Source organism: Synchiropus splendidus, chromosome 12 (genome assembly GCF_027744825.2).
Source record: "Synchiropus splendidus isolate RoL2022-P1 chromosome 12, RoL_Sspl_1.0, whole genome shotgun sequence".
Taxonomy (NCBI): Eukaryota; Metazoa; Chordata; class Actinopteri; order Syngnathiformes; family Callionymidae; genus Synchiropus; species Synchiropus splendidus.
The window spans coordinates 11647380-11661683 of record NC_071345.1 but is presented as its reverse complement, the minus strand read 5'-3'; the positions used below and the strand labels follow the sequence as shown (position 1 = coordinate 11661683).

At 43.2% G+C, this 14304-nt stretch overlaps 1 protein-coding gene across 2 annotated transcripts in view; it reads left to right on the top strand.

The window, feature by feature from the left end:
- Nucleotides 1-14304, top strand: part of si:ch73-22o12.1 (nectin-2) — a 105112-nt gene that overhangs the window by 34025 nt on the left and 56783 nt on the right. For both annotated transcript variants that reach the window (XM_053881508.1, XM_053881507.1), the window contains exons 2-6: nucleotides 1977-2086; nucleotides 3696-3945; nucleotides 6161-6454; nucleotides 6620-6737; nucleotides 8243-8391. In XM_053881508.1, the coding sequence (XP_053737483.1) occupies nucleotides 1977-2086; nucleotides 3696-3945; nucleotides 6161-6454; nucleotides 6620-6737; nucleotides 8243-8391 (921 nt within the window). The remainder of the gene's footprint in view (nucleotides 1-1976; nucleotides 2087-3695; nucleotides 3946-6160; nucleotides 6455-6619; nucleotides 6738-8242; nucleotides 8392-14304) is intronic.

Genomic DNA, 14304 nt, shown 5'->3' with positions numbered 1-14304 from the left:
TGATCCTCCTTTGACAACTGCAGGAGCACTGGTGTGATGAAAACCTGTTTCGTTGTGTATTTCGAGCCCTCCTCGTGTGCACTTCTTGGTCGGCTGCTCCCCTGTGTATCGGCTGTGGTTGTCCAGAGGTTGCTCTGTGGCGGCGTGAGTCTTGTTTTGTGGTTCTAAATTGGGTTGGTCCTGTGAGAGCTGGTGTTATTCTGGGAAAGACGTGTTTTCCTTCTCTCCTCCTCTCCCCTGTTCTTCCTTATTGATATCTGAGATCTCCTTGGAGAAGAAAGGCTTTGGTGTTTATTGCTTATCAGAAGATAAAGGCAGCACTGCCCTTATCTCTCATCTTGACACACGTGTGCTGAAAGGTGTGTGTTTCCTGTTAGTTTCAACACAACAGCACAAACCAGGCGAACAAGTTTTTTTGCGTCGTTGTTTGTCTTTAGGGTGAAATGGCCCTTCGTTGTGCAAGTGTCAGATTGCCTCTGCCCGGACATACGTTTCTGCTCAGGGAGCCACAGTTGCAGAAATTTCAGGTGGATCTGCAGGTAATCCACTCTGACTTGAAACAGGTGCCATCTTGCTGACATACACTAATGCGCGCTTACTCACACAAGTAATTACATTTTCACGTAGACCGGGATTACACACTCTCATGCACACGCATAGACACGGAAGGATTGTCATTTCAAAGCCCCCTCGCTCTGTTTCTCACATACCGGAGAAAAGCATATTTATTTTGACTGTTTGCTGCAAAGAATGTGTCAGGGCAATAAATGACAGGTTGGGGAAACGCTCAGCTCTGGACAATGATTAATGACCAACATTGGAGAGAGAACTGGCCACTCATTCTTACAGTGAGCGAACATTTTATTCCACTTGGTCTTCTGTGTTCATACACGACGTATCATCAGACGCCTTTGTCTGAGTCGTCCCTGCGTTGACCCAGTCCTCATCCATCATCTGGAGGATTCATACCTCCTCTCATCCGGATTTCATTTCTGCCCCTGTGAACACAAAGGATGGTTGTTTACAGTGATGTTTATGTGCTGTGGCCAAAAATGATGCCAGCTTTTTTTATTATTATTACAATGGAACTTTTGAGATTCTCGCTGAAGAAGGTACAGAGTCATTACCGTGAATGAAACTACTTTTCAGTGGAAACGAAAGAAATTCAGTGATGATTATGAGGCTAAAAATAGAAAGTCAATCTAATATTTTTGATTTCATTTGGTGTTTCTAACATAGGCAAATGAAATGGATATGCTTGACTGTGGGAGAAATTTTCATCTTTCTGTCTTTTACTTTTTTAAACATTGATAGTAGGCAATAACAGAATTAACACCGCTCAGTTTTCAGCAGTAAGACAGCCGTTTATTTAGGATAGTTCAGTTCTTCACCCGATTTCTTTTTCAGTGATGCCTCTCTCATTTAAACATGTATTTATATATCCTTTTTTGCCTATAGCCTTTTTTTAAATGACTAAAATGTGTTGTTTGAGAGTGTCATTCCCATTTTACTCAATAATTAATCGTATTAACTTGAGTGTCCATGAAGGTAGAAGTATCGAAAGGTACAAAATTCTTGCTCAAACTCTTCATTTCCATTTTTGTAATTGAGTTCACGTTGACCTTTGTAATATTGCTTTGCTCTGAGTGTGAGTGCAATCTTCCAATCTCCATTCCTAGCAGTGATCGAGTCTAGGGTCACTGCCTCTTTGTTCACAAATTTTATGTTATACGGACGACTCCATCGAAATGCTTGACTTGAATGCAATAATAGTGCTGTTTTTAAGTTAGGATTAGAGAGCAAAACCACTGACACACAGAAGAACTCGAGCAGAGGGTCATAATGGCATGAACCAAAGGGTGCATTTGTCTGCACAGTATTGTCTACGTGTTACTGGAGGACAAATTCACAAGGCTGTAAAAATGAATGAGTGTATTCCTCAATCATATTGATGCAATGTGTTTCTGTTTCACCAGGAGCGTTGGGTCAACGAGTGAAGGTGGAGCCTGAGGTTTTGTCCTATCCTGGACAAACTGTCAACCTGCGCTGTGCCTTCACCGATGCTGTAGGGATTCAGCTCACAATGGTCAGTAAGAAAGCGAAATGAACGGAATGTTCTTGTATCTCAGTAATATTGGGCTGCACTACCCGGGTTTGATGGAACAAATGAAACGCCTGTTTCACTCTAATTCACCTTAAAAGACACATTTCATTTTCCTAATCGAAGCAGACAGCTTTGTAAATGAGTAATGTCCGTTTTATTTAGCAATGTTATGGATGCATCACATAATTAGGACTGAAGCAATAACCTCACTGTTATCTGCATGTTGTTTCACAGAATGTCATACAAATGGAAAATTCTAAATGAGGAGCTTGACTAATTCATTATTTAGAGTAGAGGTGGCAATTAAATTTCCTTAGGGGCCACATGTACTGGGACCTGTTGTGAGGAGCCATCAACCCAAAGCACTGAAGAAAAATTGAATTTGTGTTTTGTTGCTGGGATATTATAAAACAAGGTGAAAATATTGCCATTTAACAAGACAAAAGTGTAACAATGCCATATGTACTTCAAATTATACTCATTTTATTTCATTTAGAGATGGTCAGAAGTGAAGAATAGATTATTCGAAGGGACTTTACATTTATTTTGAGATACAAGAAGTACTGGTCAAATGACTGTTATTCATTCATTTAAAAACTTTATTTTAATTTAACATTTAATATAGCAATGGGGATGTTTAAAATATGAAAAGTTGATATCGCAGAAGCACCTACCTAGTTTTATTTAGAATGTATATAGTAATGAATGATGGGGAAGAAAAATGTAATTTGCAATATTGTTCAGCAGTTTGACCTCATCTCATGTAGCTTGACACTATTAACGGCAGCCCCTGCATATGCCAGCGTAAAGTCTGTCATTAAGTTGGACTCCAACAAGTTGGGAAGTCCATTCAGACTTGTATAAAATCGTTTCGATTGTAGTTGATGGTCAAACTGATGATGTGAATGCTCTGGCTGTGAACGCAGTGTAGCATGCATTAATGGTGTTTGTGTAAATGTTCTGAGCACTGCAGGATACAAGCTATTAAAATAACACACACACACACACACACACACATCCAGGCAAGTCATTGCTCACCTGAGGTATCCTCGCTGGGAAGTGATCCTTCCAAAAGCACGTGGACACAATGACATATTACTTTGTGTGAGTGAACAATGCAGGACAATTGAAGAATTGAAGTGTTGTTGTGAATTAGTTTAACTGGTTCTCCAAGAACATAAAACCCACCAATCACACTCCAGCCTTCTAATGGCCCTTTATTACATTTCTGCTTAATGTTCTGTTGCTGGGAATAAACAATGCTAAGCCTCATTTTGCTGTAGAGGATTGGATATGGTAATGGCCACACTTCTTAGTTGCATCTCAATGAAGTAGGAAATGCTTGTCTCCTTTGGGATGCGCTAAGAGAGGGGAACTACGGCTCCAAAAAAAAAACCCCGTTCCACATCCATATTCATACCTGTTCCACTTGTTTGATTGTGATGCTCAGTGTGGCGCCTGGTGGAGTGAACAGCAAAATGGAAAGGATTTGAAATGCTCTCCAGTGCATATCAATGATGTGATGAACGAGCCGCGTTTTGTTCCATTATGGCATTCTAACCACTGATCCGCTGTCCTCGCTGTGCTGCAGGTCACATGGATCTATGAACCCAAGGAAGGAGAGAGGATCAACATCGCAGTCTATCACCCCCATTTTGAAGCCAACTACCCAGAATCACCTCTGAAAACTAGAGTCAGCTTCACGCCGAGCCCTCCAAACCTCAGCAGCCCTTCCATTCAAATAACCGATGTGAGGATGTCGGATGAGGGGAAGTACATCTGCGAGTATGCCACCTACCCCAGTGGCAACGAGCAAGGCATCACATATTTAGTTATGCTTGGTAAGTGACTATCGATTCTTCCTAGGGAAATGTTCATTATTAAACAGATATTATGGTCAGTGTTTGTCTTTGTTGTGCTGTGTAACATGTAAATTATGAACATGCAAAGCAGTTATTTACATTGTTTTGCAGAGTGATATTGATACGACTCGAGCTCTGTGAGTTCATGCGAAGCCTGTCACACAGCAGAACACAGTCCAAAGTTGCTTGACTATTTCTCACGTAAGACATGTATGGATTTGTTTTTTGTACATCCTAAAATGCAAAATGGTGGTGCTATAAACGAGTTATGTGCCCTATCCTGGAGGGGAATGTTGTAGACATGCTGTGGCTTGCTTGTTTAAAAACAGGCTATATGTCGATGGAAAGCCACAGACCTCCAAGACTGTGTTGCAACAGACTGGGAGGCTTGTGTCCCACGTGATTGTTGAGATCTCACAATTTGTTTTTGTTGTTGCATGCCAAAAAACATGATTGAAGATCTGAGGCGCTCTGAGTGATGTGATGAAAGAAATGTTTTCCATCACACGATTGTATTAGTTGAAATGACTTGCTGGACGGCTTTGGTTACATCAAGAAGAAAGATGGTGGACATGTTGGGTGAAGAAGGAGTAAAAGAAATGGAGATACTATTTCTGGGTTGACAAGACATAAATTGTTCTCTGTAACATCTTAGTCATTATATATTTTTATACAAGTACTTTTCCTCCCACACATCCGGAGTAATGGTATATGAAACAAAGTGTTGTCTGCTAATACTTATGGGTTGATACACCTGGAAGTTATTCATCCAACTGTCCTTGGACTGGAGGATGACATGAAACTAGTTTCGTGAGTCATGCAGCAGTACTTGCAGGTCAGTGCTCTTTGTCCACTGTAGTCATAAACCATGAGTGTAACATAACTGGCTGTGTGTGTCACTGGGTGACACAATTGTTTCTGCATTCCTCGTGCTCGTCCTAGTTGCAGTACCTGTCCTTTTTTTTCCCTGTGTCTTTTCGAGAAACAATCGGTCCAGCTGTGGCCAAAAGCTCCTTTCAGAGAAAGTGTCCATACAGAATGAAAGTAAAAATTGTTTTCAAAATGATGCGTATATGTTTCACAAATAATTCAATTTGAGGTTGTATTTTAACCGAGAAGCACTGTCCCTGAGCACTTAATCAAGCTTTCATGTTGTGTTGAGCAATCAGATTCCGAAGTGTTGCGAAGAGCTCCCTGGAGTGATTTATCGTTGTGGCCTATCAATTGCTCACCCCCTTGTCAATACAGTGTCACTACTTATAGTATTTATAGATGCAGAGTTCTGCCCGGCTCTGGCTCAGCCCTCGCCCAAAGGTAGCCTGCCGGTTAAAAGCTTGTCCTGTGTGGTTTAATTGCCATTTTAAGTGGTATTGTCAGATCAATTGTGTTGCTGTTAATGCGATAGAACCATTGGGCTAACCTTGGCGCGGCACCCCTGCCTCAGCTGCCTTTTCTTCTCTCTCCAGCTCATCATACCTCCCTGCCTCCCCTCAGGCTGAGTATTGATCTCGCTCCTTGTCATGCTGGCTGTCGACTCCTGTCCAGCAAGCTCATACCCCACTCTTGTGCTCAAGAGTTTCGCCGAATGAGGAATGAAGAAAGAATAGAGATGCACTTTGAAGTTGCCTTAGCTGGCACAAGTGTGGGGTGATTGATTTATTTAAGGTCCGTAGTGTGGCTCAGTCTAAATAAGAAAGTGGCATTCATTTGGAACACATAGAAGCCATGTGAAACAATGTGTTGAGTGTTTTTGCTGTTGCAGGTTTGAAAACTTCCCCTTAAAGAACGGAGGTTGTCTTCGTCTGCTGCATTGCTTTTCGCCGTTTTCCGTTTCAACTCAGTGACTTTAAAATGCATTGTAGACAATATTAATCTTCCGTTGTTCTACTTGGTCAGTTGTTTGGTAGGGAGTGAAAATGATTTATAATTTATGCCATGCCCATAATTGTTTATCAATTTAGCCTCCTGATAGGAAACAAACAGCAGACACATTGTGTTTTGGGCACAAGCCGTGTTTGGAGATTGAATTTAGGATTTGCTCTCGCCAGGCTGGTGACTCAAATTGTTTGTCATTTATAGTGCACATTATCTTTTCCCTCAGCTGTCTCATTTCCATTTCATCTATCTCGACGTCCTTTAATCTTCTGTGTGCCACTCTGTGTCTTTTCCCCCCCTCCGCCAACCCTGCCTGCAGCTAAACCCCAGAACTCTGCCTTGGCTGTCCCCGTGGAAGCAGGCACCAAGAGAGTCGTCGTGGCGCGCTGTCAGTCTACCAACGGCCGCCCTGTTGCTCAGATCAACTGGGTGACCACCGCCAACGGAAACGCCACCACAAAGACGGAGGCAGGCGCGGACAACACCAAGTCCATAGTGAGCGAGTACCGCTTGATCCCCACTGCTGCGGACAACGGGAAAGACATCAGCTGCGTGGTGACACACAGGACCCAAGTCAAGCCAGAGAGCATCCCACTGAAGCTGGCAGTCCAATGTAAGACGAACACACACACACACTCACACACCCCAGCTTATTATTTCATGATTGCTGGTCACGCTCTGTCATAAAAGCTTTTCCCTATTTCAAGCCAAGTAGTAATTAATTAATTACAGCGCTAATAATCTCCTCCATCCTGCCACTTTTCTCTCCTTTCCTCAGACGCTCCCCAAGTGACGATAGTGGGTTATGACAATAATTGGTATGTGGGCCGTACAAACGTTGTGCTCACCTGCATGGCGACTGGAAACCCTGTGCCGCTCTCCGTTGCGTGGAAGACGTGAGTACGCCGCATCACTTCTGTGGAGATGTTCATAATGGAAATGTCTGCTCGGTGTTTTTCACTGGCTTTGCTGTTTTTTTTTCTTTCTTTTTTGAAAATGGGATGAGGCATTATGTTCGTCTCTCATGTGACATTTATCGCTGATCCTGACTTGCTGGTCCATTGTGGAGGTAGAAAGAGCAAAATGGATATGCCACTGAGTTATAATAGATGTGTCCCTGACCTTTAATTCGTCCAGCAACAGAATGGTGGCTTCGCCCTGCCACTCATCTCTGCTTTAACACCTGCCACATCAACAGATTTGTTTCCAAAATCCCATGAGTTCTTAATGTCAACTATATTTTAATAATCGTCATGTGAAAACACACAGACGTGCACGGCGCTCTCATCGGAACTTCGTAGTCATGAATATATTCACACATCTGAATTATTGAGCAAAACAGAGCACAAAAATTATGCTTTGCTGATGTCACTTGGTTAAATAGAATTTGTCACGACATCACTTCCCTTTGCCACAGGTTTTTTTTTGTATAATTTTCTGTCACTTTTTTGTGCTTTGTTGCACAGTATGATTGTGTCATCTTCCAAATCTTTCTCTATATCAAGATCCAGACTTTCAGCTGTTCAGGAAATGCATAGTTCACCCGTTGACAAATGAAAATATGGTTTTATTGCACTGATGTTGAACAACTCCGTCAGAGTGGTTCAGTGTGTGTGTTTCTCCATTTAGCTATACGACTGAGTGAGTTGAGACTATGATCTTAAGTAGCAACATAATGATGATGGATGTCAGTGATTATGGAGACAAGGGCATTTCACACGTTTTTTTTTGTTTGGAAATGCTGTTTCGAGATGTATAGCTGGGTAAAATGCAAATGCAAGAACAAACAAGTCAAGTCGTTGTAATGACACCTTTTAGTTTGAGCTGAAGAATTCCATCAAACAACTTACTAAGACTTGTGGATTAAAAACATTATGCTTTTTTATGCTTTCCAGAAAGGTGAGTAATAGCACTCCTGTTCTTTTCTCAGTCTGTGAAAGGGGGGCAATTTGTCTGTCAGGGTTTATTTGATTTTGTTTTTCTGTTATTGTCTCCTTTCCGAGTGCTACAATTATTACTGCCCAGTGCCATGATTACTTCAATGGCCTCATAATTCTTCAGAATAGACTCTTTGACTTTAGACGTTACCGCTTGTTGTTAGACACAATAAAACTCACTTGTTGTCTTGGAAGAATTGCAAGAGATTTTAGTCCCAGTCAGTTTTGCTTTTCTCTTGTAGCATTTTCCTCCACTGCGTGATAATAGATTGCCTCATGTCGTGAGGGAAACGGATTGGTTTTGCACGGTTGATCAAGATTAGTAGAATTTGATGATTTTGCACAGTGCAGCGCGTCTCTGAAAGTATACATCCGTCTGAATGCTCTCATTGTACCCCAAGTCAAGCAGATACAAAAAAGCTATCTCCTTTTTTTGTGATTCCTGTGTTCTCACGTCCCCACAGTATGTCGGGAGAGATGCCGGACACAGTTCAGATCAAAGAAAACCAGCTGAAGGTGCTGAAGGTGGACGAGGCCGTCAACACCACCTTCGTCTGCGAGGTCAAAAACCGGATCGGAACCGGCAGGGATCAGGTCACCGCCTTGGTCAGAGGTTAGTGAGAGTCCCGATGTGAAATGATTCCAGGATGTGAAGAAAGAGCCGGAGGCAAGGACGCTGGCCACAATTTGTTAGAAATGGGTCCGGGTCAGAACCATCGTGCAGTCCTAGGCTCTGGCGTGAAGGGATTATAAGATGGCCACATGCAGATGCCAACGTAACACAATGAAGCCCGAAGTACACACAGGAAATCCACCATCACAGGATGATGGAAATGATGCTGCAGCTGATTCAGAACTTAACAGATGGACTTGTGGAGTAAATGTTTAAATAGGCCTTTGTTTTCACCAGTTAACAAGGAACAAAGAGGCCTCTTTAACTTTCCTCTTAGTTCCATTTTAAGTTATTGGCATGATGATGCCTGGATGAACTGATATCCCCAGCCAAATCTTAAATATTTTGGAAACATGTCAACTGAGTGAGTAAGAGCCATAGGCCGGCGAGTTGGCAGCAGTTTTACTACTGAAAAAAAAAGTATCAGAGGCCCAGCACAATAATCGTTTACTGACCGGGCTTCAAATGTAAGCAGCCGGGTCTTAACAATGTGATTTTTATAATCCAGGCACATGAATCTTTAAACGCACTGTGTATGCCAATGACTTCTGCTGAAATGACAAGTGCATGCTGGAATTGTTCTTGTCGTCACAAACCCAAACATGCTGCTGCAAAACCAGCTTCTTGTCCAAACACGCTGATGAAGTGTCGACTATAAGTGCATCAGTAACGAGTTAAAAACGCATTTAAAGACGCTTGGTGTTCACTGGGGTCTCGTTTGTCATGTAAACCTTCCCTTGGCTGGTATATAAAAATATTTATATCCTCTAGACTGATGAACTGTAGCCAAGTGCACTTTGGCGCCTCACATTTCTGGTGTATTATGCTTTCATGTTTTCTCCAGGGATGCATCTTGTTCCACTACATGTCACACAGACACACTCGCACACACACACACACACACACACTCTGTGCTGAGGTCTGTCTTGGGTGTGTTGCAGAAGGTTAGTGGGTCCAGCTGCTCTGTCCCTGGTGCAAATATGTGTGTTATCATTCTGCTGCGATCTTTCTCTGCCTCTTTTTTGGAATGCATGCAACTTTTTCCCTCTCACTTCGACATGCACATCCATCCTGTGTTGTGTAGCAAGGATGTCTCTGCTGCCTAAGGTCAGTATCTGACATTGGGTTCTGAACAATATTTGCGGAGGGAAAAAAAAAACACTTCTTGCCAGTGTTGGCTTACATTGTTGCAGCTTCGTTGTTCACTGTGAAAGCATTCAGCGGAAAAGTAACAAACCAGAACGTTTTTTGCTTACAATATGTCACAGTTATAATGTCATTATAGAGGTTCTCTGAAGGCTTGAATTGCATAGAACTGATCAAAACGTCTTTCGACAGAGAGTGCCAAGTCCATTTGTACAATGCAATTTGTACAGGCCTTTTTAGAACTGCATTCTGTACATTCAGAATTCAGATGGCTGGTTGTAAAGGATATATATATATATATATATATATATATATATATATATATATATATATATGCATGCAGCGATATTGCTCATTCACTCACCCACTCGCATTGGTTCTGCTTTGTTGACTGGAAGAGTCTGTCTTCGAAAACCCCGCATCGAAATCAATTTGGCTCTGTTATTTGGACAACGGTCATCACCAGCACGACTGTAATTGGCACTTGCTCGCCCTCGGGCAGCTGATAAGATTGCCACTGTGCACAAACGGTAGGCTGTCTAAAGCCCACTGCACTTGGAGCTCACCACTTTGAGACACCTTGTTGGTTCAAGGAGTTTGTGGTTTAACTGATCTCTCTAAATCTGCCGTTTTCAGAGCGGTCTCACCACTGTGTGCTTTTGGTTTATGCAGGCGCTATTATGATATACAATGGGATTTGGGGAGCTTTTTCATGTAACCAGTGTGATCCATTCTGAGGAGAAGCAGGTGGGGCTGGTCTTGATTTGCTCTTGTCCTGGCGCATGATCTTTGCCAGCCGTTTTCAATCTAGGGAGTCAGACGTGCTGTCAATTTTCAAAACCAATTTGTCTAAACAATGTGAAGTTGGTCTTGCGAACAAACTAACTTTCAAATTCATTTTTTGTTGAACATCAGTTGTTTTTTTCTTTGTTGAGCTTGTCGACCTCAAATAGAAACTATCAGCGTCTTGTGCTAAAAGAAATGTGTGAGCTGGTGTAAAGTTTAAATCCAGTCGCGCTTTGCTGAAACTTAATGGAACTTCAGATGTGGGTCTATGTGCTTGTTAAGATGGAGAAAATCAATTCTTTCATGCCCTTCTGTCTCTCAAATACTTCCACTTGTACCTCATGTGGTTTACTCTTCCACTCCCCTTCATACAAAATACATCAGCCTTTCCTCCGCCTGCACTTAACCGGAAGTTATTTTCTGCTGACTTGTGGGGTAAAACCACATTTCTTTTGTGAGTTCATCTTTGGAGAAGCTTGTACACTTCTGCGCCTTTATTGCTTTGATTTTTTTTTTCCACTTTACTCATCCACTTCCACCCCTCCACTTGTCTTTCACCGAGTCCCTTGGCTCCTCATGGTGTGCGTCACTGTTCCTCTGAGGCCTCGATGTACCGCCTCCTGGTACTGTCTCACAAAAGATGTCACCATCTCCCGCTGCGTGTAACAAGCAACAAGCAAGGAAAATTTCAAGGTCTGTGGAGCTCAGAGATGAAGATTGAGGCTTTTTCTGTTTGATTTAAGAAGTCAGAGACTGAGCGCCTGGATAAATCCGTGCCTGCATGTGAGCCTCACTCCCGGTGAGCCACAGAGCAAAGGCATGAGGGTCGGACAGAGGGAAGAGTGGATGCTGACGGCGTTTAAACCTCTCATGGGAATCTTGTGCCACTGCATACCATCTCCAGTGCTATTGGCCTCCTCTATCTCTCGCCATAGCGTGTGTCTGTCTTTCTCCAAGCCTCTCAGAACGGATCAGTCACCCTTTGCTGCTTCAGCTGCTGGCTGCTGCTCTCATCATTTCACCAACTGTTTCTCTTTGACTCTGCCTTTCATCCTACATTTCCACTCCTCTCCTGTTCTTTATCCCACTAAACTCTCTCTCTCCCTCCCTCTCTCACTTGCTACATCCCTTTCTTCATGGTCTGTGCTCCCTCCTGTGTTGAACATTCTTCATTCCTGTCACATCCTGGATTTTATCTGAATTTAGACCCTCAACAGTGAGTGATGCCATTTTTCACTCCCTGTTAACATTAAAATCTCACTTCCATTGAGACACCTAATATTTGTGAAAATCAAGAGTCATTGTCAAACTCATCCTTTTCATGACAGAAGTATATCATTTTTCCAGTTTTTTAAAATGAATGTTCAACTTTAAATAACATTGTTATGCACTATTTTAGGGCAGGTTAGTGCACTTCTTGAAGTGTGTTTTGATCAAAGAGTTTCAGGCACATTTAATTTTCGCCCCCGACTATCACAAAAATGGCTGTTAAATCCTGGAGGGACTTTTTTCTATTTCTCTCAGTAGGCAACCACCGCCTCCCTTCTTCCCACTCCTCTTACTCACTACCATCAGAAGACTTGAGCTAAATCTGTGGCAGAGAAGTTGTGACTTGGGCAACCAGCATGTGAGTGATGAAGGCTTGCAGAAGGCGGAGGGTTGTGAAAGGGCGCTCGTCAAAAAAAAAAAAACTAAAAAAATGGTGGTTAGAGTGGAATGAAATGCTGGATGTAAGTCAATACAGAGCAAGGAGAAAGATGCAGTGCTGCTCCAGAGGGAGACAGAGTAAAAACCTGTGGAGGCTAATGTGAAACTGTGTAGACAAACGGGGCTAAGAGGGGCCGACAGGCGTGAAATGGCCAGCACCTGCTCCAGAACAGGTTCTCCCCTCCGATCCGCAGCTGCATCACACACACACACACACACAAATTTAAAAATGCTGTGTGTGTGTGTATTGACTCTTTCGCCCTCAGTCCTGTCCTGCCCACCTGAAGGCAGCGAGAACGATGGATGTCCTCTCCTCTCCTTGCTTCATCTTCGATCTTGCTGCTTAGTCACACACACTCACACACACACAACATCCTTGCTCTTCCCCTCCCTCTTTTTTTCGATTTATCTCTCCCCTGCTATCTCTATCGCTGTAGTTCGCTCTTTCCATTGCATCTCTCATCCTCTCACTTAGCATATGCTCTCCCCTCATCCTCCTTATCTCTCTCAGGTTGTCTTTCAGCCTCCGCAAAGTCTGGCGCTGATCTCTACACGCAGGGAAGAAACTTCTGCCCCGAGCGTTGCCTCTCTCTCTCTTCCTATCCTTGCTATCTCCTCCTCTCTCAAAGCTTAGCTTCTAAATAGCACTAGCTCTTTCTTAATCACAGCTTAAAAGTCTTCATCCCACCATCCATCCTCATTTTCACACTGCTCTCTGGAGATTTTTTTTCCGCGTGGCTGTCCCACATGCTTGCCAACCTTATCTTGCTTCCATCCCCTTCCTGAGCGTGACATTTTTATTGACCCCTCCAAATACAAGGTTCTTAATACCAGTGTTGGCTTGTTGGCTGAGTATTTTTCTCTCTAGCTTTTAAACAGGGTTGAACACTCTGATTCTCTGTCTTTCACCCTGCATATTTTGGGTCATGGTGATAGAACAACATATATATTTCAGACTCGCCCACCAAAGAAGTCTTTGAGTCATAGGTATTTGACTTCTTTTAGAAACCCTTTTTTGCAATGATATTCTCTGAAATTGTTCTCTAAAACTGAGCAGGAATTTCAATTAAACTTGGAAATTATTATTTTTCCACCCGTATAATTTTTAGCGAATCAAACGTACATGCTCTTTTCGCAGCTCCAGATGTAAATGAGAGATCGTGCAGCGTTCTTGCTCATTATACTTTTTAATGTCCTTCCAGTCGACAGTACAAGGCCGCGTGTTCTCAGCCGTTTTCTTCACTTGCTCTTGTTTCGATGCGTCTGCTTATGCTTGTCTCCATCCATGCACAAATGGCCAGAGAACAGGTCTGTTGGAGCCAAGTCTCCCTCCAGCCTGCAACTGGCCCCCTGCCCAGCCCTCATTAGTACACACTCACACACTTGCGTGCTCACACACCCTTGTTCGATAACTTAACATGCTGCTAGCCCTGCCAGTGGGCTATCCCAAATGTAAAACCAGCAAATGTGTGCCGAGAAACGTATTGTATGCTTCTAACCCCCCGCTTGTTTTCGGGAGGTTGCAGCCTGGGTTACTTTCGCTCCATCTCTCTAATTACTTGCGACCACTTGGAGCTTATGATGTTGCTGGACATGACTTCATCAGAGGCATGCTGCTTTTTGGGCCCGGCAAGTGTGTGTGAGTGAGTGAGGGAACGTTCTGCATGATTGTTTTTTGCGTTTTTCCCCTCCCTAAATTGTTCACACAGCATGCACACTGGTGGTTTCACTGCTGGTGTTTTCTGATCTTCTCTGCTCACTCACTTCAGTGAGATGCACTGGTTCCGACTGACGTGCGGCTCTTTGGTGGAATACACTTGAAACTCTTTGAGGACTCTTGTGTCTGGCTTGAATTTTTTAAGTGGTGTATGCAGATGGGCAGAATAAAACATGACTCTCATTCACAAAAGGGATTGGAACTCATTCTCACTGTTTTTCTCAGGCAGTATCTCTACATCTGCACTGCTTCAGGAGGTAGCTGGAGCTACTGTATGGCTCATGGATGCATGTTTGCTCGCCGAGGTCATACACACGTGTCAGATTGTTTTATCGACTGGGTATCTGGCCAGATATCGTCCGTGCTGTTGCAGCACCACGCGAGGAGTGGTAATGCAGTTTCTGTGTTGCCACTGTACACTGAGGCCAAGACCTCATTATGGTTTCTGTGAACGGGGGATGCTTAGCAGTGCTGGAAGGAAAGCTGCCAAAGAGGGA